The sequence below is a fragment of the Rhinatrema bivittatum genome, chromosome 2 (assembly GCF_901001135.1).
Source record: "Rhinatrema bivittatum chromosome 2, aRhiBiv1.1, whole genome shotgun sequence".
In the NCBI taxonomy this organism is placed as follows: Eukaryota; Metazoa; Chordata; class Amphibia; order Gymnophiona; family Rhinatrematidae; genus Rhinatrema; species Rhinatrema bivittatum.
This window is the reverse complement of record NC_042616.1, coordinates 287,170,542-287,196,237: the sequence shown is the minus strand read 5'-3', so window position 1 is coordinate 287,196,237 and position 25,696 is coordinate 287,170,542. Positions and strand designations below refer to the sequence as shown.

Here is a 25,696-nt window from a genome sequence, read left to right as displayed (position 1 = left end):
GTAATCAGCGAGCCTTGTTCACAGGTACTGTAGCCACCCCCTCTCTAATCACATGACATGGCAGTTCCAGCCCTACTTCATCCATTGGTGCCTCTTCATTGAGTAACTTTGGCTCCTTGACCTGGCCACTGTGTTTCCTTGTTTTGCTTTCCTGTTTTTGGCCTACCTTGACCTCCTGCCTTGCCTTGTTGCCTACCTAGGCCTTCTGCCTTGCCATGTGGCCTACCTTGGCTTCCTGCATTGCTCTGTAACCTTCCAGCCCTCTTTGCTTTGATCTGTGTCCTCTTAGGTCTTCCTGCCTTGTTCAGTGGCCTCTTGAGCCTCCCTGTCATGCCATGCGGCCTTCGGGCCTTCTAGGTTTGCCTAATCAGCTTTGTGCCCCTGTCTGGGCTTTCTTGTTTACTGTTTGCTTGTCTAGTCCTTGTCCAGTCTTCTCCTGTCCTGTTCTTGTCTAGTCCAGTGTTTGTTTGTCCTGTCTAGTCCAGTTCAGCCTGCATTGCCACAGGTTCCAGATTGGTATCCTATCCCTGCGTGTCTCCAGTCCTAGCCTGGTCCCTGTCTTTAGCCAGTTCCCCCAGCCTGTGCCTGTACCCGCATCACCATGATGTTCTCCAGAAGAAAAGTCCTACCGGCCTCCAAATCCCAAGGGCTCATCCAGCAAGGGAGAGGGCTTGTTAGGCAGAAGACCATCTGCAGTCCTGCCCTGCAGCCCTGTGTTGCTTCTGCGGGGGTGATCCCTGATTCCAGCCTGACAGACTATGTCAGTTGGTTTTTGACTGGGTTTGAAAGGTCTTGTGATCTTGAACATTACATATTCTAGTCTCTTGCAACAACACGGTATCATTGTTGCATATGATGGAAGAATTCACTTCCATAGAAGAGATGGAGCAGAAAAAGTAGGGGTCAATTTATTAATGTTTAATGCATGATAATGTGTTTTATTTACTGTGGCTTCCATTATTGGTGTTTGTGATAGCGATGACCCTGCTAGATGAGCTTGTCTTCTCAGTAGTAAGTAAATATAAGGCAAAATGTCCTGTGAAGACAAATCTCATTTGCCTTTCTCTTTTATCCATTTGCTTAGGAGCTCTGAAATATTAATTGAGTCCTGCAATGTTGACGATTGAGCAGCGGGTGAAATTTAAGATTTTTGTTTTGGTTTATCATGTGCTTTATTGGCCCTTGTCCTGATTATTTAAAAAATGCTCTCTCATTGCATGAGTTGCAGTGTTCTTTAAGATCTAGTAACAAACAATTGTTGTGATTGCCTGAGGCTAGGTCTGTCAGGCTCCAATATATGACTGCCCGAGCTTTTTCTTTGGTCACCCCATTTTTATGGCATACCCTCCCTGATTATTTTCATTTGATTTCTGATTTCAAATGTTTTTGTAACATTTTGAAGAGTTTGCTATTTAAGTAAGTTTTTAATATGTAATTTGTGTTGTGGTTTCGGTCGCGAGGAGTGCGACCAAACCCCTTACCTGGCCCGAGCCCACGAGGATGACGCGATCGTGGTGGCTGCGGCCTGGTCGGCAGCACTCCCACAAGGGAGACGCCGCCGGAGGAGGAGGCCCTTTTGAAGGGCTTTCGGCGCAGGGAAGGCCCTTTTGAAGGGCTTTCGGCGCGAAAGCCCAGCTCCGCCTCCTGGTTGACGTCAGACGCCGAGGGGGATTTAACTCGGCGTCTGACTTCCCTCTGTGCTTGCAACGTGGTCGCTACTTGCTAGTTGCCTGCGGATTCCTGTCCTGCATTCCTGCCTGCCTGTTCCTAGCCTTCTGGTTCCTGGTTCCCTCCTTGCCTGTTCCTGTTCTCCAGCTCCTGCTTCAGGTGCCTGCTTGCTTGATCCTGGTACGCTCTTCGACTCCGTCTTCAGCTGCCTGCCCTGATCCTGGTACGTTTCTTCGACTCCGTCTTCAGCTGCCTGCCCAGATCCTGGTACGTCTCTTCGACTCCGTCTTCAGCCGTCTGCCTTGTTCCTGCTCCGCTTCATCTCCTGCAGCATTCCCTGTCTCCGGTCCGGGCCTGGTCTTCCCTGCGGTCTCGCCTCTCTCCTAAGTCCCAGCGGTCCGGGTCCCTACGGGCTCCTCCTGGGGGGACCTCGGACTTCCAGGGCGAAGCCACCTAAGCCCTAGCGACCCAGTCTCCAACGGCTCCTCCGGGGGAGGCTCGGGTTTCCAGGTGAAGTCTCGTCTCCGGCTCCCAAGTCTGCCTCCCGTCCGCCTCACGGGTGGTCAGCCTAAGGATCCACTTCCGGACGTCAACAATTTGTATTTTAATTGGTGGCTGTATTAATTGTTTTAAATTGTTATGTTGTAATCCACCACAAACAGATCTTGGTAAAATGGTGAACTATAGTATTGAAAGCAAGTAAGTAAGTAAATAGATAAAATAAATACAATTGTCATACTGGAGCATACCTTCTATCATAACATCCTAGAGATTTATGTAGTAAAATAGTAACATACTAATGATGGCAGAAAAGGACCAAAAGGTCCCTCCAGTCTGCCCATGAGGCTTCTTATGGTAATATCTGCCGTGCCATGTAGGTTACCTTCAAGTTTCTCTTAAGGTAGACTGTGCAGTAGTAATATTTACAACAAGAGAGGGAGCTATTTTAGATTTAATTCTTAGTGGAACGCAGGATTTGGTGAGAGAGCTAACGGTGGTGGGGCCATTTGGCAATAGTGATCATAACATGATCAAATTTAAACTAATAACTGGAAGGGGGACAATAAGTAAATCTGCAACTCTAACACTAAACTTTCAAAAGAGAAACTTTGATAAAATGAGGAAAATAGAAAAAAACTGAAAGGTGCAGCTGTAAAGGTTAAAAGTGTTCAACAGGCTAGGACATTGTTTAAAAATACAATCCTAGAGGCACAGTCCATATGTATTCCGCGCATTAAGAAAGGTGGAAGGAAGGCAAAACGATTACCGTCATGGTTAAAAGGTGAGGTGAAAGAAGCTATTTTAGCCAAAAAAACATCCTTCAAAAATTGGAAGAAGGATCCATCTGAAGAAAATAGGATAAAGCATTGTCAAGTTAAGTATAAAACATTGATAAGACAGGCAAAGAGAGAATTTGAAATGAAGTTGGCCATACAGGCAAAAACTCATAATAAAAACTTTTTAAAATATATCCAAAGCAAGAAACCTGTGAGAGAGTCGGTTGGACCATTAGATGACCGAAGGGTTAAAGGGGCTCTTAGGGAAGATAAGGCCATTGCAGAAAGACTAAATTAATTCTTTGCTTCCGTGTTTACTAATGAGGATGTTGGGGAGATACTAGTTCCGGAGATGGCTTTCTGGGGTGATGAGTCAGACAAACTGAACGAAATCACTGTGAACTTGGAAGATGAGGTAGGCCAGATTGACAAACTAAAGAGTAGCAAATCACCTGGACCGGATGGTATACATTCTAGGGTACGGAAGGAATGAAAAAATGAAATTTCTGATCTATTAGTTAAAATTTGTAACCTATCATTAAAATCATCCATTGTACCTGAAGACTGGAGGGTGGCCAATGTAACCCCAATATTTAAAAAAGGCTCCAGGGGCAATCCGGGTAACTATAGACCAGTGAGCCTAACTTCAGTGCCAGGAAAAATAGTGGAAACTATTCTCAAGATCAAAATCGTAGAGCATATAGAAAGACATGATTTAATGGAACACAGTCAACATGGATTTACCCAAGGGAAGTCTTGCCTAACAAATCTGCTTCATTTTTTTGAAGGAATTAATAAACATGTGGATAAAGGTGAAACGGTAGATGTAGTGTATTTGGATTTTCAGAAGGCGTTTGACAAAGTCCCTCCTGAGAGGCTTCTATGAAAACTAAAAAGTCATGGGATTGGAGGCGATGTCCTTTTGTGGATTACAAACCGATTAAAAGACAGGAAACAGAGATAGGATTAAATGGTCAATTTTCTCAATGGAAAAGGGTAAACAGTGGAGTGCCTCAGGGATCTGTACTTGGACCGATGCTTTTCAATATATATATAAATGATCTGGAAAGGAATACGACGAGTGAGGTTATCAAATTTGCGGATGATACAAAATTATTCAGAGTAGTTAAATCACAAGCAGACTGTGATACATTACAGGAAGACCTTGCAAGACTGGAAGATTGGGCATCCAAATGGCAGATGAAATTTAATGTGGACAAGTGCAAGGTGTTGCATATAGGGAAAAATAACCCTTGCTGTAGTTACACGATGTTAGGTTCCATATTAGGAGCTACCACCCAGGAAAAAGATCTAGGCATCATAGTGGATAATACTTTAAAATCGTCGGCTCAGTGTGCTGCAGCATCAAAAAAGCAAACAGAATGTTAGGAATTATTAGGAAGGGAATGGTTAATAAAACGGAAAATGTCATAATGCCTCTATATCGCTCCATGGTGAGACCGCACCTTGAATACTGTGCACAATTCTGGTCTCCGCATCTCAAAAAAGATATAGTTGCGATGGAGAAGGTACAGAGAAGGGCAACCAAAATGATAAAGGGGATGGAACAGCTCCCCTATGAGAAAAGGTTGAAGAGATTAGGGCTGTTCAGCTTGGAGAAGAGACAGCTGATCGGGGATATGATAGAGGTCTTTAAGATCATGAGAGGTCTTGAACGAGTAGATGTGACTCGGTTATTTACACTTTCGAATAATAGAAGGACTAGGGGGCATTCCATGAAGTTAGCAAGTAGCACATTTAAGACTAATCGGAGAAAATTCTTTTTCACTCAACGCACAATAAAGCTCTGGAATTTGTTGCCAGAGGATGTGGTTAGTGCAGATAGTATAGCTGGGTTCAAAAAAGGTTTGGCTAAGTTCTTGGAAAAGTCAATTAATGGCTATTAATCAAGTTAACTCAGGGAATAGCCACTGCTATTAATTGCATCAGTAGCATGGGATCTTCTTAGTGTTTGGATACTTGCCAGGTTCTTGTGGCCTGGTTTGGACTCTGTTGGAAACAGGATGCTGGGCTTGATGGACCCTTGGTCTGACCCAGCATGGCAATTTCTTATGTTCTTATGTACAATAAAAACCAAGCAACTGTCAAACCATACTTGCAACATTTGAACTGGGTGAGGAGCCTTCTTGAAACTCAGGCAATGCTGCTTGACTTGCTTTGCTTTTGGACTTGGCTGTAGAAGCAGTCCTGTGCTTTTCCCCTCATGTCTGTATATCAGTATCCCAGTCCGTAAAACTCGAGGCTCATTTTGGTTGCTATCTGAATCCAGTCCCCATTTTCCCCCCAGCCATCAAAGTGAGGAGAGATGTTGCAGTTGCATCAAAAGTATCAAGACTTATTGGTTGAGGGTAGAAATCCCTGTGCATCTGTTAAGGGTATTAACTGTCACACCAATTGGGTTACCCCCCTACAACCTTGCCTTCATTTCCATCCTCTAGCCTTTATGGACCTACAGTGTTTATCTCATGCCCCTTTGAATTCTTGACTGTTTTTGTCTTCACCACCTCCGCGAAGCGCATTCCAGGCTTCCACCACCCTCTCCATGAAGAAATATTTCCTGGTTGGTTCTGAGTCGTCATCCCCTGGGGTTTCATTTCGTGACTCCTAGTTCTACTGTTTACTTTTCAACAGAAAAGGTTTGATGATTGTGCATCAATAAAATCTTTCTGAAATCTGATGGTCTGTATCATATCCCTCCCCTCTGCACCTCTTCTCTTCCAGGGTATACATATTCAGTAGGGATGTGAATCGTTTTTTGACGATTTAAAATATCGTCCGATATATTTTAAATCATCAAAAAATTGTTAGGGCCACGATACAATACCAATTCCCCCGATTTATCGTTAAAAAATCGTAAATCGGGGGAAGGGGGAGGGCAGGAAAACCGGCACACTAAAACCCCCTAAAACCCACCCCCGACCCTTTAAATTAAATCCCCCACCCTCCCGAACCCCCCCCCAATGCTTTAAATTACCTGGGGATCCGGCGGTGGTCCAGAACGGCGGCGGTCCGGAACGGCCCCCTCAATAGAATCGTGTTGTCTTCAGCCGGCGCCATTTTTTCAAAATGGCCGCCGCAAAATGGCGGAGGCCATAGACAAAAACGATTCGACGGAGGAGGTCGTTCCGGACCCCCGCTGGACTTTTGGCAAGTCTTGTGGGGGTCAGGAGGCCCCCCCCAAGCTGGCCAAAAGTTTCCTGGGAGTCCAGCGGGGTTCCGGGAGCGATTTCTCGCCGCAAATCGTTTTCATACGGAAAATGGCGCCGGAAGGAGATCGAGTGCAGGAGGTCGTTCAGCGGCGGTCCGGAACCTCCGCTGAACGACCTCCTGCAGTCGATCTCCTGCCAGCGCCATTTTCCGTACGAAAACGATTCGCGGCGAGAAATCGCTCCCGGAACCCCGCTGGACTCCCAGGAAACTTTTGGCCAGCTTGGGGGGGCCTCCTGACCCCCACAAGACTTGCCAAAAGTCCAGCGGGGGTCCGGAACGACCTCCTCCGTCGAATCGTTTTTGTCTATGGCCGCCGCCATTTTGAAAAATGGCGCCGGCTGAAGACAACACGATTCTATTGAGGGGGCCGTTCTGGACCGCCGCCGTTCTGGACCGCCGGATCCCCAGGTAATTTAAAGCATTTGGGGGGGGTTCGGGAGGGTGGGGGATTTAATTTAAAGGGTCGGGGTGGGTTTTAGGGGGGTTTAGTGTGCCGGCTCATGATTTTAACGATTTTTCACGATAGTTTACACACCCAAACGGCAACAATACGATTCCCTCCCCCTCCCAGCCGAAATCGATCGTTAAGACGATCGAGGACACGATTCACATCTCTAATATTCAGAACCTTCATAGGTCTTCCTACACAGACCCCACACTATTTTTATTGCCCCTTTCTGGACCGCCTCCATCCTGTCTCTATTCTTTTTGAGATACGGGCTCCAGAACTAAACACAATACTCCAGGTGAGGCCTCACCAAGGGCCTGTACAAGGGGATTATCATCTTCTTTTTCTTACCAGTTGTTCCTCTCTCTATACAGCCCAGCATTTTTCTGGCTTTAACAATCACCTTGTCACATTGCTTCACTATCTTCAGATCAACAGACACTATCACCCAAGGTCCCTCTCTTGGTCCATGCTCAACAGTCTTTCACCCCATATTACATACAGGTCTTTTAGATTGCTGCACTCAAGATGCATGACTTTATATTTCTTTGCATCTTCGACCACTGTTCAAGTTTTCTTAAATCATTCTTTTTACCTCTTCAGGCATGTCCATTCTGTTGCAGATCTTAATATGATTCGAAAATAGACAAATTTTATCTTCTATCCCTTCCGCAATGCCACTCACAAAGATATTGAACAGAACCGGTCCCAACATTGATCCTTGTGGCACTCCATTTAACACCGTTCTCTTTTCAGAGCCGGTTTCATTTATCATTCCATTTCTATCAGTCAACCAGTTTGTAACCCACACCACCATCTTGGCGCTCACTCCCAAACTTCTCATTTTCACTCAAACTTTAAGAGTCTTGCATGCATAAAAATCGGAGGTTACGCTGTCCCGGGGAAGTATGCATCAGCAGCTGGCTGCCTGGCAGAAGATACTTCTGCACTGGAGGAGTAATAAGTATTAAAATAAAAAATTTGGGGCTAGGTAGGGTTATGTTAGAGGTTGGGAGAAGGGAAGAGGGAGGGATAGAGTTAGGAAAATTCCCTCCCAGTCCACTCCTTAATTGGAGCGGACTGGGAGGGAACTGGGAACCAGCCGATCGTGTCACTGCACGTAGGTTGTAAAATCACCCCCCCCACCCGTGTGCGTGAGTCGTGGGCCGCCCGCACATGTGTGCACGGATGTTAAATTCCGGTGCGCATGTGTGCACGGACATCACATTTTATAAGATGCGCATGCCGACGCCTGCATGTTATAAAATAATAATGTCCATGTGCGCGTGCTGGGAACCATGCGCACATAGTCGCACGCATGCACCTTTTAAAATCTATCCCTTTATTCACAAGCTTCCTATGTGGGCCCATATCAATAGCTTTGCTGAAATTCAAGTAGATCACATTGAAATGCCATTTCTTGATCCAATTCTCTATTCACCCAATCAAAATAAATCTATTTAGATTTGACTGATAGGACTTTCCCTTAGTGGACAAGATTCCTACTATACTATAGATGAATGAAATACCATATGTATCATATGTTTGGCTTCCCTACGACAAAGTGATTAATATCTAAAGCAGAGTGCTGAAGCAGCTGATTCATACTATAATACCCATTTGGTTCAAATAAAGCATTTACTTTAAGAATAGATGTACAGGGATTGATGTATCATGCATTTTTCTTATTATATATGAAAAAAAAAACCTCCTTCAGAAATCAGTACATGGTGTTAAAAAGCTACAGAACTATAGATATTTAGATAACTGGGTTAGATAGAAAAGGAATACCTAAACTCTAGCAGGTATCGTTTGCACTTTGGATTATAATTTGAGGAACCAAAAAGTCAGAACTATTCCTGAAACAGTCATTCTGCAGAACGAGAGCAGCAAACAGAACACTCACATTTTAGCTCAAGTTTGATGAAGTCTGTGTTTCCCAAGTTCTCAAGAAAAACTCCATCTGGAGCAGATGTCTTGAAGTAAAATGAGATGTCAGCACTTGTTTCCCCCTGGAATGTGGAGAAGTGAAGGTAGGAAGATGGAGTATTGAAGGAAGCTGCATTCCAGTAATTTCCTAGGACAAAACAGAGATGGCATTTTAGGTAAGATTCAAAATGATGTGTTAGCATTTCAGCATTCTTTCATGTGCATTGTCCCAGAGGCACCCTGTATGTTCAGATAAGAGAAGTCTCATATATATTAGGTTAAGCACCACATGTGGTTTCTTGTCACCTTCCATTTAGGGTTCACATTGAACTTGCCCTTGGCCAACACAAAGTTAACCAGAAGTATATCAGATTTCAATTGTCTTCACTTTTGCTGAAGCCGCATCAAAGCTGAACATATACATTTCTGATGGTCTGTTTTTTTGTTCACACATTGGTTAGAGATTTTAGATGTACGGGCAAAAGAAAATTTATGTTCTCTAGATGAGTTTTCAGTGTGTCAGAAGTATATGTAATTAATGCTACTGCTTTTCTATTGAAGCCCATGAGTAGACTCTTTGGGAAGGGTAAAAATTCCTGTGGCACAATTTTCAAGATCATATAGTACATTTGCATAAATCTTCATATAATTTTGCACAATTTAATATGCACAAAAAGCTGATTTTTCAGTTGAAAAACTTTCCATTATTAAATGTTTTCTTTTTAAAATGAAACTGTTTCCCATGTTTATTCTTGGTTTGTTTTTCATTTCTGTTCTTTCTTGCTCTTTTCTATTTTTAACTACTTATTTCTAATTTTTCTTTAATTTCCCTCTTAGCCCTAACTCTCTCTTACTGACTTGTGTCCCATGTATCACTCTTCTTCCTTAAGGTATATCTTTCTCTGATCTCCCTGCCTTCCACAGCATCTCTTTTATTTATTTCTATTTAAATTTGCTGATCAGGAAAACCCAATTAAGATAAAACTTTTGTTTTAAACTGGATCCTGGGGAAAAGTGGTTGAGAGAAAAAATATATAAATTGGAAAACTACCCTGGAAAATATGATTTTTATGATAAAAGAAATGAAATGTAACTGAATAGAAGGAGAAAATTATGTATGAAGAAACATATACATATTAGAAACTTTGAAGTGCTACCTATATATAATCTCATTGTTCATGAACTATTAATTACATAGGAACATAGCAGAATGCCATCAGATAAGGCCCACTTAGTCTATTATTTCCTAGTTGTCATTCATATAAGCCAGATGTGGTCATTACCCTTTATACCCTCACCCCATCTCCTTCATGCTAAGGATTAGAGATGTGAATCGTTTGATCGATCGTCTTAACGATCGATTTTGGCTGGGGGGGGGGGGGAGGGAATCGGATCGTCGCGGTTTAGTTTTTTTAAATATCATGTAAATCGTAAATCGGGGCAGGGCGGGAAAACCGGCACACTAAAACAACCCTAAAACCCACCCCGACCCTTTAAAATAAATCCTCCACCCTCCCGAACCCCCCCAAAATGTCTTAAATTACCTGGGGTCCTGTGGGGGGGTCCCGGTGTGATCTTCCACTCTCGGGCCACGGGTGCATTGATAGAAATGGCGCCGGCGCTACCTTTGCCCTGTCATATGACAGTCAATAATACATAGTGACATATAAATATATTTTTTTCAATCTTTATTAAATGACAAAAATATTAAAAAATCCCAAACAAATTTCTTTTAAATATACCCCGGATCACCACTTTTTAAAAATTCAACAACACCATACTCTTTCACATCCCATTCATTCAACACATTCACACATCAATTTGTGCAAAAAATAATTTGTGCAAAAAGTTTTTGAAATTCACATTAGATATACAACAGATGTTTCATATGTTTTTGATAAGCAGAAAGAGTCCAATTTCACCAGAATTCTTCTTTGTTCCCAGAACATCAAATAATTCAACCTATATATGTGTGAAATTTTATCTTTGGAGTTTTGAATATTTAAGTTTCCTGATTTACTTGACTTTAGGTGAAGTGAGATGTATTAAAAATGAATGTGAAATAAGAGTCGGGGATATCTGCTGCACGTCTAAGAGGGATTAGCTGGGACGTTCAGGTAATATATATTGTAAAATGTTTATAGAGAAAATGTTTATAGAGAAACTATTCCTTTGGATAACAATTGAGGACAAGGATATAAGCAGTGGGAGACTTTACAAAAGCTCTCCTGAAGAAGCCTGAAGAGAGGCGAAACATGTCGAGAGGATAAAGACACATTGAATCATTTGATGTTCTGGGAACAAAGAAGAATTCTGGTGAAATTGGACTCTTTCTGCTTATCAAAAACATATGAAACATCTGTTGTATATCTAATGTGAATTTCAAAAACTTTTTGCACAAATTATTTTTTGCACAAATTGATGTGTGAATGTGTTGAATGAATGGGATGTGAAAGAGTATGGTGTTGTTGAATTTTTAAAAAGTGGTGATCCGGGGTATATTTAAAAGAAATTTGTTTGGGATTTTTTAATATTTTTGTCATTTAATAAAGATTGAAAAAAATATATTTATATGTCACTATGTATTATTGAATATTATAGTTGTGTGATATATTAGATAAATTGCCACAAGTATTGCATCCTGTCATATGACAGGGCAAAGGTAGCGCCGGCGCCATTTTAGTTCCTGTCCCCAGACGTCACGAGCGTAGGAGATCGCTCCCGGACCCCCGCTGGACCCCCAGGGACTTTTGGCCAGCTTGGGGGGCCTCCTGACCCCCACAAGACTTGCCAAAGGTCCAGCGGGGGTCCGGGAACGACCTCCTGCACTCGAATCGTGTTGCCGTAATGAAAAATGGCGCCGGCCATTTTGCAGTACGGCAATATGGCCATACGGCCGGCGCCATTTTGCAATACCTGCAAAATTTGTTTTAGTGTGCCGGTTTTCCCGCCCTCCCCCTTCCCCTCTCCCTTCCCCCGATTTACGATTTTTGACGATAAATCGGGGGAAGTCCTATTTATATATCGCCTCTAACGATTTTTGACGATTTAAAATATATCGGACGATATTTTAAATCGTCAAAAAACGATTCACATCCCTAGGATATCTCCCAGCTGTCAGTTGTATGAGCTTGACAAACGGACAAATATCAATCATTTTTAGATGGGAAAAGTAGCCATGTTAGGCTGCAGCCTATGAGGCCGATACAGTACCGACGCGTAAAATAAAGTGCGGCAGAGTCCAGCGCCCGCTCATTTGCTACGCACACATTTTGGTTCACAATCCACTCGATTCAGTATTCAAATTAGATGCAAATCCAAGCAGCGCCAAAGGCGCATCTATTGCGCAGTAGGTGCTCGCTATCCATTTTACTGTATAGGAAGTTATAGAACTATACAGTATCCAGGGTGCGCTGCGTCCATACCATACATGTCATTTCAATGGAACAGGAAATGTAATTTTTAAAATGTAACGAAAATGTAAGTTTTCATTGATCTGGAAACTTATCCCATTGTTCCCTCTTTGTGACATCATCGCCGCATCATAATCCTATCTTGGACGTGTATATAAGTCGCATCGCCAAGTAAGAAAGTTCCTTTGTATTTGGTTCGGGCCAGGACAGAGCGGTTACAGCGGTACCTTTGGATATCTTTTGGAAGATCGGCAACGCTTTCAGCAGGTAAGAGGCATACTAATGGACGCTTGGACACCGCATGGACACCGGGAGTTATGTACACTCAGAGGCTGCTGCCTTGAGCACCCGGACGTCCATGATCGGAGGCCCCGCTACCTTCCACGTCCGGGCCATCTTCTTCAAATATATCCATAGTTTCAAGGAGATCTGAAAAAATCTACTTTGAATCTTTGAAAAATTCAGAAGAGATCCACTTTGTATGGTTGGAGAATGTGCTACTTAACTGGATATCTTGAAAAATATCTGGCTAAGTAGCACTGTCATAAGCAATCCCCCAAAAAACAAATAATAGGATAAGCGGACCAATCCCTTCCCTCCCTCCCCCCAAAAACATTATTTAAAGTCACTGTCGGGCCATGCAAACATCACCTCCAAACTTATTATAATTGTTTACAAATTACCGGGGCCCACTGTCCCGGTTTTCAAAAACCTGCCTCCACTTATAAATTGGGTTATTATGTGTACATGCCATTTTTCTTTGTGCACCTAAAATATACTCATATATGTTTTAAATTATGTAGAGAAAGTGTGCATTTTCTTGCATTGGAAATATTCGTGAGTACTGAAACATTTGCAGGGCAACATTCAAAGCCATTTAGCTAGATAACTCACACACATGCTGTCTCTCACATAAACACATTCTCTCTATCACACGCACACACTCTCATGCTGTCACACAAACATGCACACTCCTACTCTGTCTCCCTCTCACACATGCACCTCATATTTTGTCTCTCACACACACACAAACACATACATGCACATTCATGATCTTTGTCTGTCCCTCACACACATGCACACTCGATCTTTTTCATACACAGGCATACATGCTCTCTGTCTCTCTCCCACACACATTCATGGATTACAAACTGGTTAAAAGACAGGAAACAGAGAGTAGGATTAAATGGTCAATTTTCTCAGTGGAAAAGGGTAAACAGTGGAGTGCCTCAGGGATCTGTACTTGGACAGATGCTTTTCAATATATTTATAAATGATCTGGAAAGGAATACGGCGAGTGAGGTTATCAAATTTGCAGATGATACAAAATTATTTAGAGTAAATCACAAGCATATTGTGATAAATTGCAGGAGGACCTTGAAAGATTGGAAGATTGGACATTCAAATGGCTGATGAAATTTAATGTGGACAAGTGTAAGGTGTTACATATAGGGAAAAATAACCCATGCAGAAATTACATGATGTTAGGTTCCATATTAGGAGCTACCACTCGGGGAAAAAGATCTATGCATCATAGTGGATAATAGGGATGTGAATCGGGTGATCGATCATCTTAACGATCGATTTTGGATGGGGGGGGGGAGGGAAATCTGATCGTCATGGTTTTTGTTTTTTTTAAATCGTAAAAAATCGTAAATCGGGGGAGGGTGGGAAAACCGGCACCCTAAAACCCACCCCGACCCTTTAAAATAAATCCCCCACCCTCCCGAAGCCCCCCAAAATGTTTTAAATTACCTGGGGGTCCAGTGGGGGGGTCCCGGCGCGATCTCCCGTTCTCGGGCCACGGCTACGTTAAAAGAAATGGCGCCGGTGGCCCTTTGCCCTTACCATATGGCAGGGCAAAGGTAGCGCCGGCGCCATTTTGGTTCCTGTCACCCGACGTCACGAGAAGGAGGCAACCCCTTGGTGATGGAGAAGGGACATGTTATAAAATTGGGCGTACATTTGTGTGCACACCGGGTTGTGCACACAAATGTACGCCCACTTGTACGTCTTAAAATCTGGCACTTAGGGAATATCAGATGGAGGCTGAACTGCAGAAATGTCATTATTTTGCAACCCACAACCAATCTGCCCCTAGTCGGCCCATTGAATTATTCAATATATTGCAGACTTTAACCTCACCTACTACTAATAAGAATTCTCAGACAAATGTAAACTTTCAAATAAAAGGTTGTTTCTTTAAAGAAAAAACTGATAACATTTCTTCTTTGTTTCCAATTACCCCAGTACATTATCATAATGAAGTAGAAATATTATGGGAATCCTTTGCGTATGTCAGAGGTACAAGATACTATTAGTATTAGGTAGATTAATTTTACCCACTAAACAATTGCTCCAATGCCCCTCCTAAAGGCCTCAGGGGTGAATTACGAGCTATTTTTGCACTTCTGTGAACCTTTCCCTTCAAGAAGGCCATATACCTGCCCTTTTAAAATCGGCTTCAGTGAGACCAGTTTACAAAAAAAACCTAATTTAGACAGTACTGAGATAAGCCATTATCGCCCAATTTCCAACTTGCCATTTGTGGTTCAACTTCTGAAGAAAATTGTTCTATGCTTAATGATTACCAATATGGATTCCGAGCTAATCATGACACTGAGACTCTTTTACTTTCTTTTTTAGATTTTTTTCAAAGGTGATTTTGCAGAGAATGGGTTTTTTAAAAAAAATCTTTTTATTTATTGAAAAGTTTTTTGCATATGTTTTTTCTTGTACTATTAGATTTAACAGCAACATTTGATACCATGGACTATAAAATACATATTTAGCATGCTGTAATGTAAATCTATTCAATATCCAGATAGCAATTTTTCTTTTTAGAGAGAACTACAATAGATTTTTGACACCTGAGTGACATTGGGATAAGTTGTACAGTTCTGCAGTGGTTTACTTCCTTCTTAGATGGTAAAACCCAACGTATAGAACTCCCTGGGCAGAGATCATATATATTTGGTCTTACCACAGGTGTTGTCTTTCAGCCCTGATGTCTGCCAGGGAAAACTATACATTTAGAGGTAGATTTTAAAAGCCTTGCACATGCAGAAATGACCCTATATGTGTGTAAGTGGGCTGCATGGGAACTATGCAAATTTTTAATAGCTGGAAAGGGCATGCATACATGTGGCTAGGAAAAGTAGGCAGGGCATGGGTGTTTTGGAGGCAGGGCCAGCACTGATACACATAGACCCCTAATTTTCCTCAGCCTGCACACACCACTTTGCTATGGCTGCTTGTTAGGTGTGTGAGAGAGAGAGAGAAAGAGAGAGAGAGAGACACTCTTTAGGGGGATTGGTCTGATGCTCTATATATGGAGCATTGTAAGGGGACACTTTGATTCGGGGTGAGTTTTTGGGAGGTGGGTTGGGGGTAGGGGGTGTTATTACAGACATAGTCAGAGGTATTCATTGTAAAATTGACATCAGTAAAGTATTTTAGACCTTATGGGGTAGATTTTCAAAGGGTTACGCGTGTAATATACACGCATAACCGCCGAAAACCTACCCCTGCGCGTGCCGAGCCTATTTTGCATAGCTTCGGCAGTGCGCACAAGCCCCAGGACGCGCGTATGTCCCGGGGCATGGCCAGAGGCAGGCACAACTTGTAAAACAAAGGTAAGGGGGAGTTTTCAGGTAGGGCTGGGGGGCGGGCACAAGGAAAGTTCCCTCCGAGGCCGCTCCAATTTTGGAGCGGCCTCGGAGGGAACTGGGAAAGCCATCGGGGTTCCTCTAGGGCTCAGCGCACGCAAGGTACACTAGTGTGTACCCCCTTGCGCGCTCCGACCCCGGATGTTATAAAATCAGGTGTACATTTATGCGCGCCGGGTTGCGCACACAAATTTACACCCATGCGTACCTCTTAAAATACGGCCCACAGGGTGCATTTTCCTTAGAAATCATTTCTCCATACACTTAATGGAATTTACTGCACTTTTCTACACAACCAGCCACCGATGAATAATAATGATAGAGGTTAGTGGCGCAGGGGCCAGAACATAGGACCAGGGCCACATAATTATGAAGTTTGTTTTTCTTTCACAAGGCTGAGATTAAATATGGGAGCTACATTATTCCTAATAAATTGGGAGAAAATAACTTATACAAGTTTGTTTAGCCTTTCTCCATAAGAGAATTTTTCCATCCCCTTTATCATTTTTTATGCCCTTCTCTGTATCTTTTCTATTTCTGCTATATTTTTTTCAGTATTGTGTGCTGTTCTGGTTGCCCCATCTTAAAAAAGATATAGCAGATATAGAAAAGATACAGAGAAGGGCAACAAGGGGGTGGCAAAGCTCCCTTATGGAGAAAGCCTAAACAGATTAGGGCTCTTTAGCTTGGAAAAAAGATGACTGAGAGGGAATATAATTGAAATGTATAAAATCATAAGTGGAATGGAATGGGTAAATATTACACTAGGACTACGGACCACTTTATAAAAATAGCCACCAGCAGATTGAAATGTTATTTTTATTTATTTATTTATTTATTAATTTTATATATCGTCAATTTGTGGACAATCTAGACAGTGTACAATTAGTCATAAATAGATAAAAAGAATACAAACATTACTTTGTAAAAAACAAGGTTAAAAATTAATCGAAATATAAACAGTGGATTACTTTGTAAGTAATAAAATAAAAATAGAAATAAAAACTTAAAATAACCTGGCAATTAAAATAAACTAAAATTAGAGTAAAAAACAAGGTAAAACAAATATCAAATGAACCCAGGTGTTACAACTTTAAGCAAGGAAACATTTTTTCAAGCAAGGAAATATTTTTTCACTTGGCGCACAATCAAGCTATAGAATCTGTTGCCGGAGACATGGTGAAGGCAACTAAACTAGTGGGGTTCAAAAGAGGACTGGACAAGTTCCTGAAGGAAAAGTTCATTAACTAGTCATTAGCCAGGTTTACTTGAGAAAGCTGGTGCTTATCCCTGGGAATGAGATACAAGAAATAGATCAATTATTAGGGATCTGCCGGGTGCTTGTGACCCAGATTGGTCACTGTCAGGGACAGGATGCTGGGCTTGATGGTCCTTGGTCTGACCCAGTTTAGCACTTCTTTTGTTTTTATGTTTTTATTCAGCACAATTCCCATGAGAATTTAAATCCTTTTATTGCCCATCCTTCGGCAGTCACACACCAGCTGTAAATTAGCTGAGGGGTAGATTTTAAAAGGCCTGCGCGCGTAAATCCTGCTGGATTTACGCGCGCAGGGCACTCGCTTGCCGGAGCGCCTGTTGGCTCCCTCCGAGGCCGCTCCGATTTCGGAGCGGCCTCGGAGGGAACGGAGGCAGGCTGCGCGGCTCGGCACGCGCAGGCTGCCGATTTTGCGCAGCCTTGCGCGCGCCGACCCCGGCTTTTATAAGATACACGCGGCTACGTGTGTATCTTATAAAATCTGGCGCACTTTTGTTTGCACCGGTTGCACGAACAAAAGTACGCGCGCGCGTACTTTTTTAAGATCTACCCCTGAATGTTTAATCAAGGCATGCAACTGCAAATAAGGCTATATTCAACATTTCTAAACTTGTATACCCAAATCTCAGTTTACATTTCTATTGCTTGATGTGCTAAGAATTGCCAGTTATGTTAACAAATTAAATTGTTATAAATTGAAAGATTAGTAGGTGCAATAATTGTAAAGTGTTACTGCTGCACAGTGATGTGTGAAATGTTTTCTAGCAAAGCAAGCACTGTGAATACTGGAGTGTATGTCCCTCATAAATTGGCTGTAAAAAATAAAAAAGTTACTGCTTTTTACGTTGATTTTTTTTATTCCAAAATATAGATTCATAATGCTTTAACCCATCCTGGGTTAAAGTATGGTCTAATGTTAGATATCTTTCTATAGAATAAAACACAATGGGCCTGATATTCAAAGCGCGTTTAGCGCTATTTAGCCGAATAAGAGGAACTTATGCGGCTAAGTAGCTGCCGCTGAATATGCGCCCACGTTCGGTGGCTGTCGTTTAACTGAATAAGTCCCTTATAATGGCTAAAACGTTACCTGTATAAGTTGTGGGTGGGCAGTGGGCGGATCAGGATGCAAAAGAAGCAGCAGCAGCTGCAGTAGCAGCAGCCTCCAGTCCCAGGGCCCACCAGATCCCCCTCTTAGCATCGTCAGCACTGTTACTGCTCCTGACTGAAGCTGCATCTTTTGGCCGGTGGGCCATGCTTTCCTCCTACTTCTGAATGCGAGGGAAGAGTGGACCATCTTAATTCTTCTGGTGGCCCCTTGGGCCGCACTGCTCCTTCTGTTGCTGAGTGCCGGGCGGGAGAGGCTCATGACTGATTGCAGAGGGAGGCTGTGTCATGTGCAGGCCCACCTCGGCTGAGTGGCAGCATTTGAATTTTTGTTCAGAGATTTCATGCATCCCTCCTTTCAAGGAGGATGCTGAGGGGAGGAGGGACAGAGCAGTTTACCTCAGTCCTCAAGAACTCTGCCACCTGGCTGTGGCAGAGTTCTTGAGGACTGAGGTTTTATCGGGAGAAGGGAAGGCAAATTGTAAGCCACATTGTGAGTGGCGCTCGATGGTGGTTGGCACCTATGGCCGTGGCCATATAGGCTTTAAGCTACCTACGGCTCTGCCTCATAAAACAATAAAATCAAGAAGCATAAAGCATCAATTATAATAGTAGAATCATACTCATAAAAGTCTAAATATTTCAAAACTACTGTTGACAAATAGAACATCTATTAAAGTCATATACATTTTTTAAAAATTTCCCAATAAAATATTTCAAAACAGCACACATATCAACTAACATCCAATAATTAAATCTAATGAGGATAATAAAAGCCCCTGCTGTCCATACCTGAGATTTTCAAGGATTAGGGGGCTAGGGGGACACCCACACTTTATCCTTTCTCACGTGTTCAATCTCTCTCACACATTCACAAACATACATGCTCCCTGATATACTCACACACTCTCATACACAGGCTCTAAGTCCCTCTCCTCACCATGCACACAAAAGCCAATACTCCCCCAGATTCCCTCAAACACACACAGGCTGTCGCCCAAACAGGCCTCCAGGCAGGCACCCATTCAATCTTATACATATACACACACAGACCGACCCCCAGGAAGGCCCCCCATTCTCTCTCACACACCCACAGACCGACCCCCAGGAAGGCATTCATTCTCTCTGTTTATCCCCACCCCCACACAGACCCCCAGGCATTCTCTCATAATCACACAGACTGACTCCCAGGTAAGCACCCATTCTCTCTCTCACACACACACAGATCAATCCCCAGGCAGGCACCCATTCTCTCTCTCTCTCACACACACAGACCCTCAGGCAAGCACTCTCACACAAACATATACAGACTCCCAGGCAGGCACCCATTTTCACCCACACTCACAAGCTCCCATACACACACTGAAGGCAGGCCCCCACTCTTTGTTATGCCTGCAGCATCGGAGTCTCTCTCATTCCTGCTGCCGCTGTCACCACCACCACTTGGCTGTTGGGGAGGAGCCAATTGCTCGTCGCTGCTTCTGGCACTGATGCCCATTCTGCTGCCTCCTCGTCTGAGCAGGCCCCGTGATACTAAAAATTTGCGGGACTAGCACTTCCTCCATGCTGATCTCGTGCAACGTGAGAAAGTGCTACTCTCACGAGTTCTAATACCGCGGGCCTGCACAAACCCTTCCCTGCTCAGCCGCTGGTGGGATGAGGTCCGCTAGTGGCTGCATGGCCTCTCTTTCTGTTTTCGGCCATCGATGGGATTGGGTCCACCGGCGGCCGCATGCACCTTCCCCCACGGTACGACATATGTGGCCTCCTGGAAGATCATGCGCACCCCTCCTTGAGAGGAAGACTTGACACCCTTTAGTAGTGTTCTGGATGCACATAGAAAGGGAGAGAGAGAATCAAAGATAACCCCAAGGTTATGGGTTGAGAGTGCCATGCACAAGAGACAGAAAAAGAGTTAAGAGGGGAAAGCAGGTTTTTGGGTGAAGTCGAGAAGTTCTGTCTTGCCTATGGTAAGTTTAAGTTGGCAGCGGTATATCCAGGTGACAATGTCAGACAAGTAGGCTGAAATTTGATACTGGATTTGTGGTGAAATTTCTGGTGCAGAGAGGTAGATCTGTGAGTTATCAACATAAAAGTAGTACTGAAAGCCATGGGAGGAGATCAGAGCGCTGAGGTGAGTAATATAGATAGAAAAGAGAAGAGGGCTCAGGAGAGAGCCTGGCACATTGATAGTGGAATAGCAGTGGAGGAAGATCCATCAGAAGAAATAGAAAAAATACGATGGGAGAGGTACTATAGGAAGAAAACCAGGATAGAGCAGAGTCCCAAACTCCAATCGAGTAGACATCCAAGTTTACTGAAAACAAAATGTCAGCATGTACTTGTAGTTCCTGTTACTCTGGTTAGGAGAACGTAGGGATACATTTAGGATCATTAAGGCAACTAAATGCCCCATGCACCCTGAGTTCATGAGAAGGGAGTTGGGGGCAGGGGAGACATCTTTTTCAAAGGCTCTAAGGCTTTTGGAATGTCCTTCTGACACCTCCCAGTAAAAACAAAAATAACCACATGACCACATAGCAGTGGCGTAGCCAGAATTTATTTTTTGGGTGGGCACAAGGTTATCATAGGTGGGCTGTAAGCACGCAGGTCTGAGACCTACTAGTTGTGTTCTTATTGATAAATAATGCCATATACTGCATCCTACAATGGCTTTCTAAGTAGTTTGCAACAACCATTATGCATCATGCATGAAACTTAAAAATATTTTACCTCAATTATTTCAAGCTCTTACCAAAATTAAAAATTCTTTATTAATCTGTATTTATTTAATTTATTTTATCTTTATTGCAGTTTATAGATGCACAAGTATATCATGTAAAAAGCAAGGAAAGCAATCAATCATGTAATAAAACAAAAATTAATGTGTTCTTTCATGAATTTTCTTTGCAGAAAGCCAGAAAACATAACTACAATAAAATATCATTAATCATCAGAACAGGTGCAGAGCAGAGCTAGGACAATTCATATTACAACTAACATGAAAAAATATTCAAATTCTGTGTGACCTCAGCAAAACAATATCCCTCCACTGCTATTTTGCGAAGTAACACAAACTCCTGCAAAGAAAGAGACATCTAGAACCTTGCCATACTATACACAGTTACAGCATTGATTCCTAGGATTCAAATAACAGCAACCTTATGAAAACGCAGCAATGCAAATACTGCATCAGACCCTAGAACATTAATACATCACCTGCTGGAATAACACAACAAGCTGGACTATTACTACAGAGAAACCACACGCCAGCAGAAATACTGCATTTCAGTCACACACACACACACACAGGCAAAATGGAGACCGACCTTTACCTAATATAGAAATAAGAGACTACAAATTAGAAACAGAAACATGCAGACAAAACCAAAAATAGAAAGCCTGAGAAACTAGACTCTGAACAGTGGAATACTGAAGAAAGAGCAAAATACAAAAATATAAAAATGCACATTCCCAAAGCTTGCGCATTCATGTTGCTAAAAGCTCAAAACAATTTTTTTTTTACATTTGTTGCTTGATCTTTGTATTTTTCTAATCAGTTGGACCTGGTCTCTTTTTCCCATTTTTCCCTTTTCGCTCATTCCCTAATTCCTTTTCAGTATTCGTCCCTTCCTCCCTCACACTCACATGCTTTCTCTCAAAGACTCCATCTCACATACACAAGCTCTCACTCTCATATGCTCTCCCCCCCACACAAGCTCACATTCTCTACACCAGTGGTTCTCAACCTTTTTTCGGCCGGGACACACCTGACAGATGGTTCTCACATGCGTGACACACTGAACATGTGACCGTCACGGGGCAAAATGTAAACATACACTCTGCATCCACGGGAACCCCCTTTACCTCCAACAATGGATGCAGAGCAGAACTAGGGCAGTACCCATAGAACTCATCATGCAAAAAAAAGATATTCTGGTTCTGATGACATCTCAGTAAAAGCAAAACAAACTCCCTTTACTACCAGGCACAATAGCCTTCCTTATGAAAAGACAATAATTTTGCACTAATGCCTCTTAGGGGTAGGCTAGCTCTTGCTAGCTTACCCCTAACCCACACGTTCTCCTCCTGGTACTATATCGCTCCATGACTTTGTCTACAGTTTCAATTATATAATATATATATATGTTATCATCAAGGCCACTATATAAACATCTTGTACCCTCTCAGACCATACCTTGTAATATGTACATAGTTCTGTTTATATTTATATTTATTTCTACATATATATTTTTCCTTCCTTCAACACCTTATACTCTCTACATACCATGCTTGTACCCCCCCCCCCCCCCTTTTACCATACCATGTAACCAAATCGTTCCATGTATTTTCTCTATCATGTTATACATTATCTGTAAACCGATACGATGTACAAACGGCTATCGGTATATAAAAACCTTTAAATAAATAAATAAGGCATATCCTATTGAGAAAACACAACAAATAAGATTGATACAAATGCCTACATGCTAGTAAAATACTTCACCTCGGTCACACACACACTGAACCAACCTTCACCAAGTACAGAAAGACCATACATTATAAATATGGAGACAGAAACTGAAATGGAAACCAAAAAAAGCCACTCTGCATGCAGTGCAAACCTGGAGAAATGGAAAGAGAAATATAGCATCTAACACAGTCCCAGGATCTGCAATAATGCACACAAACTAACCCGCACAAAGTTATACCTGCATTATGGAACACACTCAAACAGTAACAACCCTATCTATGAAAAGGCAACACTACAAATATTCTATCATATGCACACACAACAACAAGCTCTCACTCTACATGCTCTGTCTCACACACACAAACACACACACACACACACACACATACAAAACAAGCTCTCACTCTACATGCTCTGTCACACACACACACAAAACAAGCTCTCACTCTACATCCTCTGTCACACACACATACACACAACAAGCTCTCACTCTACATGCTCTATCATACACATGCACACAAGCTCTCACTCTACATGCTCTATCATACACACAAAAGCTCTCACTCTTCATGCTCTATCATACACACACACAAGCTCTCATGAGTTTTTGGTACAATCTGTCCCCCAGTGAGTTTAGATGTTGGTTATTGTGGTGGGTGTCTGTGCATGTGAAATATGATCCCCCCCCCCTTCCCCATTGCATTAGTTAATTCTTTCCTTTCCCCAGCCTTTCATGTTCTTCTTGTATTATCCTAATTTGCCGATGACTGAAATTCCTGTGCTTTCTCTTTTATGCTTAGCCCTCTTAAAATGATGAATAGTAGCAGCAGTACAGTAAAAAGACCTCCCGTATCTTTTATCCCCGCTGGGCAATCGCACCAAAGCCCTAGCACAGTGATGTCAGACAGGCCAGAGGTAAGAAGACGGGCCAAAAACCTCCCAGGATGTCATCTGCACTAAAACAGGTTTTACATCCTGTTATACGAATAAATATAGGAATAGCTTCCTGTTTCACTGAAGATGGATGCACACATGGGCAACGGCATTCTAGATTGTGGAGGATCGAGGATTGAGGTTATCTATGCAATTAGAGTCAACAAGTCACATTTTTACATTCTGAGAAATAAAATCATAGACATGGAAATGTACTGCATTACTGTATGCTAAACACGGCCATCTACCTTTAAAGACTTAAAGTTTAGATTTTTTGGTCCCAGATGTCTTTATGCATTGCAGGTTTCTTCAGTGCAACAAAGGGTACTCTCTACTAGCCTTGCTCTTCTGACCTGTTCCATTCCACTGATAATATGCCATCCTCTGGCACACATTGAACCCTTTCAGGTTTTTAACACAATTTAATTGTAACCCATGGGTGAGGTCAAACCCAGATACTGGACTCAAAGGCACACAATTAAGGATTAGACCCTACTTGCAAGAGTTCTTCAGATTAGCTTTTATTTCTGAATGGTCCAGGGCTCCCAGTGCGGGGAAGCTTAGCTTCAAGACCCTTTTGTATGTATCACAACTACATGGCCCCTTAGGTTCCTTGGCATACAGCATTGATAACCTCTAAATCTGTGACAGCAATAAGCACGCTGGAAGCTGAGTGATTTCCTGTTTCTTTTACGGATAGTTGACCAAATGGGTGAAAAAGTTTATAGCCTTTTGATGTTAAATCCAATTAATTTACAGTTTGAAATTACTACATTTGTGACCTCACTCTTCCAAAGTCTTCAGAATTTGTAATAGCCAATTCCTTATTAATTCAGCTCCTTCACCTTTCCCATTGATCAAAATTGAAACCTCTCCCAATTACTCAAATTTATTTCAGATTCTTCCCATTCTGAAATGGTCAGATTAGCAGTCCCAAATTACTCATATGAATTAAAAGTTCCAATTATCTCAGATCTCTGCAGTATTCTTCAATATTTTCTTTCCCTCCAGCCAGTTCCGAGCATGGCACTGAACTCACCTGGAACCATATTGGAAAACCCTAGGAAAAATTATCTTCACTCCTTCTTAGTAGCAATGATGGGAATCCATTCCTCCTTGAAGATGCAGCTACTTCTCAGGGTCTTTCTGGGCGAAAGACTACGCACCTCCAAAATAGTACTGAGACCCTGGGCCCTAAGGTGTTTAGGTAATAAAGATACAAAGAAGAAACTTACAAAAAGGGAAAGAAAATTAGAGAAAGGAAGGGTGGGAAAAATTCCTTCTCTAGCAAAAACGTCTACAAAACTCTGGGCCAAAAACAGGACCAAGACACTCTTGTTTCCAACTCTCTTCACCCAGGTCTCCGTGAAGATGAGCATCAGAGTTCTTTTCCCAGAAAACAAACAATAAGAGGGTCTGAACAAGCCTCTCAGTAGGACAACCCAGGAAAATGAAGATGTCCTAAGATGGGGGCAAGGGTTTATAAAGGCTCAAGCACACACTAAGTCTTTCTCCCACATGGGGGAGCTCAGACCCCAACCTCTATTCACGAAATCTCTCTGCACCTCCCGAGCACGTTAGTAAACACCACCTGGTAAGGAAAACCAGTGGCTCCTTACATAATGATCTAAAAACTATAGTCCAGTCTTCTTTTAGCATTCCCAAAATTGAATTTGAAATGCACTGTATAATGCAAGCTTGGTGTCATGTGCACTAATGCCAGCGATGCTAGAGAATTCTGGTTTTCCATAGCTTTAAAGAAAAGGTGCCTCAATCCATCCCCTGAATACAACAAACATCACAACTCAGGTCTTCAAGATTTCCAAAAAATCATATTGTGTTTAAAGTTTATTGTACCGACAATATGACAGGCAGAACGTGATGGCATTGCATTAGCCACTGAATACACTGGGCAACAATGAAAGTGTTACTGACCTAAAAAGGTTCCTACTCTGTAGTATCTTGATGTGCTGAACACGAATATGACCATGAAAAGCTTTTATTGGCTCTCGTTTTGAAGATATTTAATATAGTTTCTGTTCTATGTTTAGTCATGTAAATTTATCCAGTAGGACTGTAAATAAGCCTAGAACAATGTAATATTGCATCATATTGCATAATACCATCATGCACACATCATCCAGTGTTTATTACATCATTTTCTGATGCAATGCAGTTCTACTGCCATGCTGCTGCTGACGTCAGCAGTGTACTATATGAAGCCCAGTCAGAAAGGGTGAGCATTTGAAATATTCATGCTGGATGACTACTG

The 25,696-nt window shown here is 42.4% G+C and overlaps 1 protein-coding gene across 1 annotated transcript in view; it reads right to left on the bottom strand.

Moving 5' to 3' along the window:
• The window catches only part of CNTNAP2 (contactin associated protein like 2), a 2,918,762-nt gene that overhangs the window by 352,815 nt on the left and 2,540,251 nt on the right, over nucleotides 1–25,696 (bottom strand). The window contains exon 15 of the mRNA XM_029589581.1: nucleotides 8,531–8,701. Coding sequence (XP_029445441.1) covers nucleotides 8,531–8,701 — 171 coding nt within the window. The remainder of the gene's footprint in view (nucleotides 1–8,530; nucleotides 8,702–25,696) is intronic.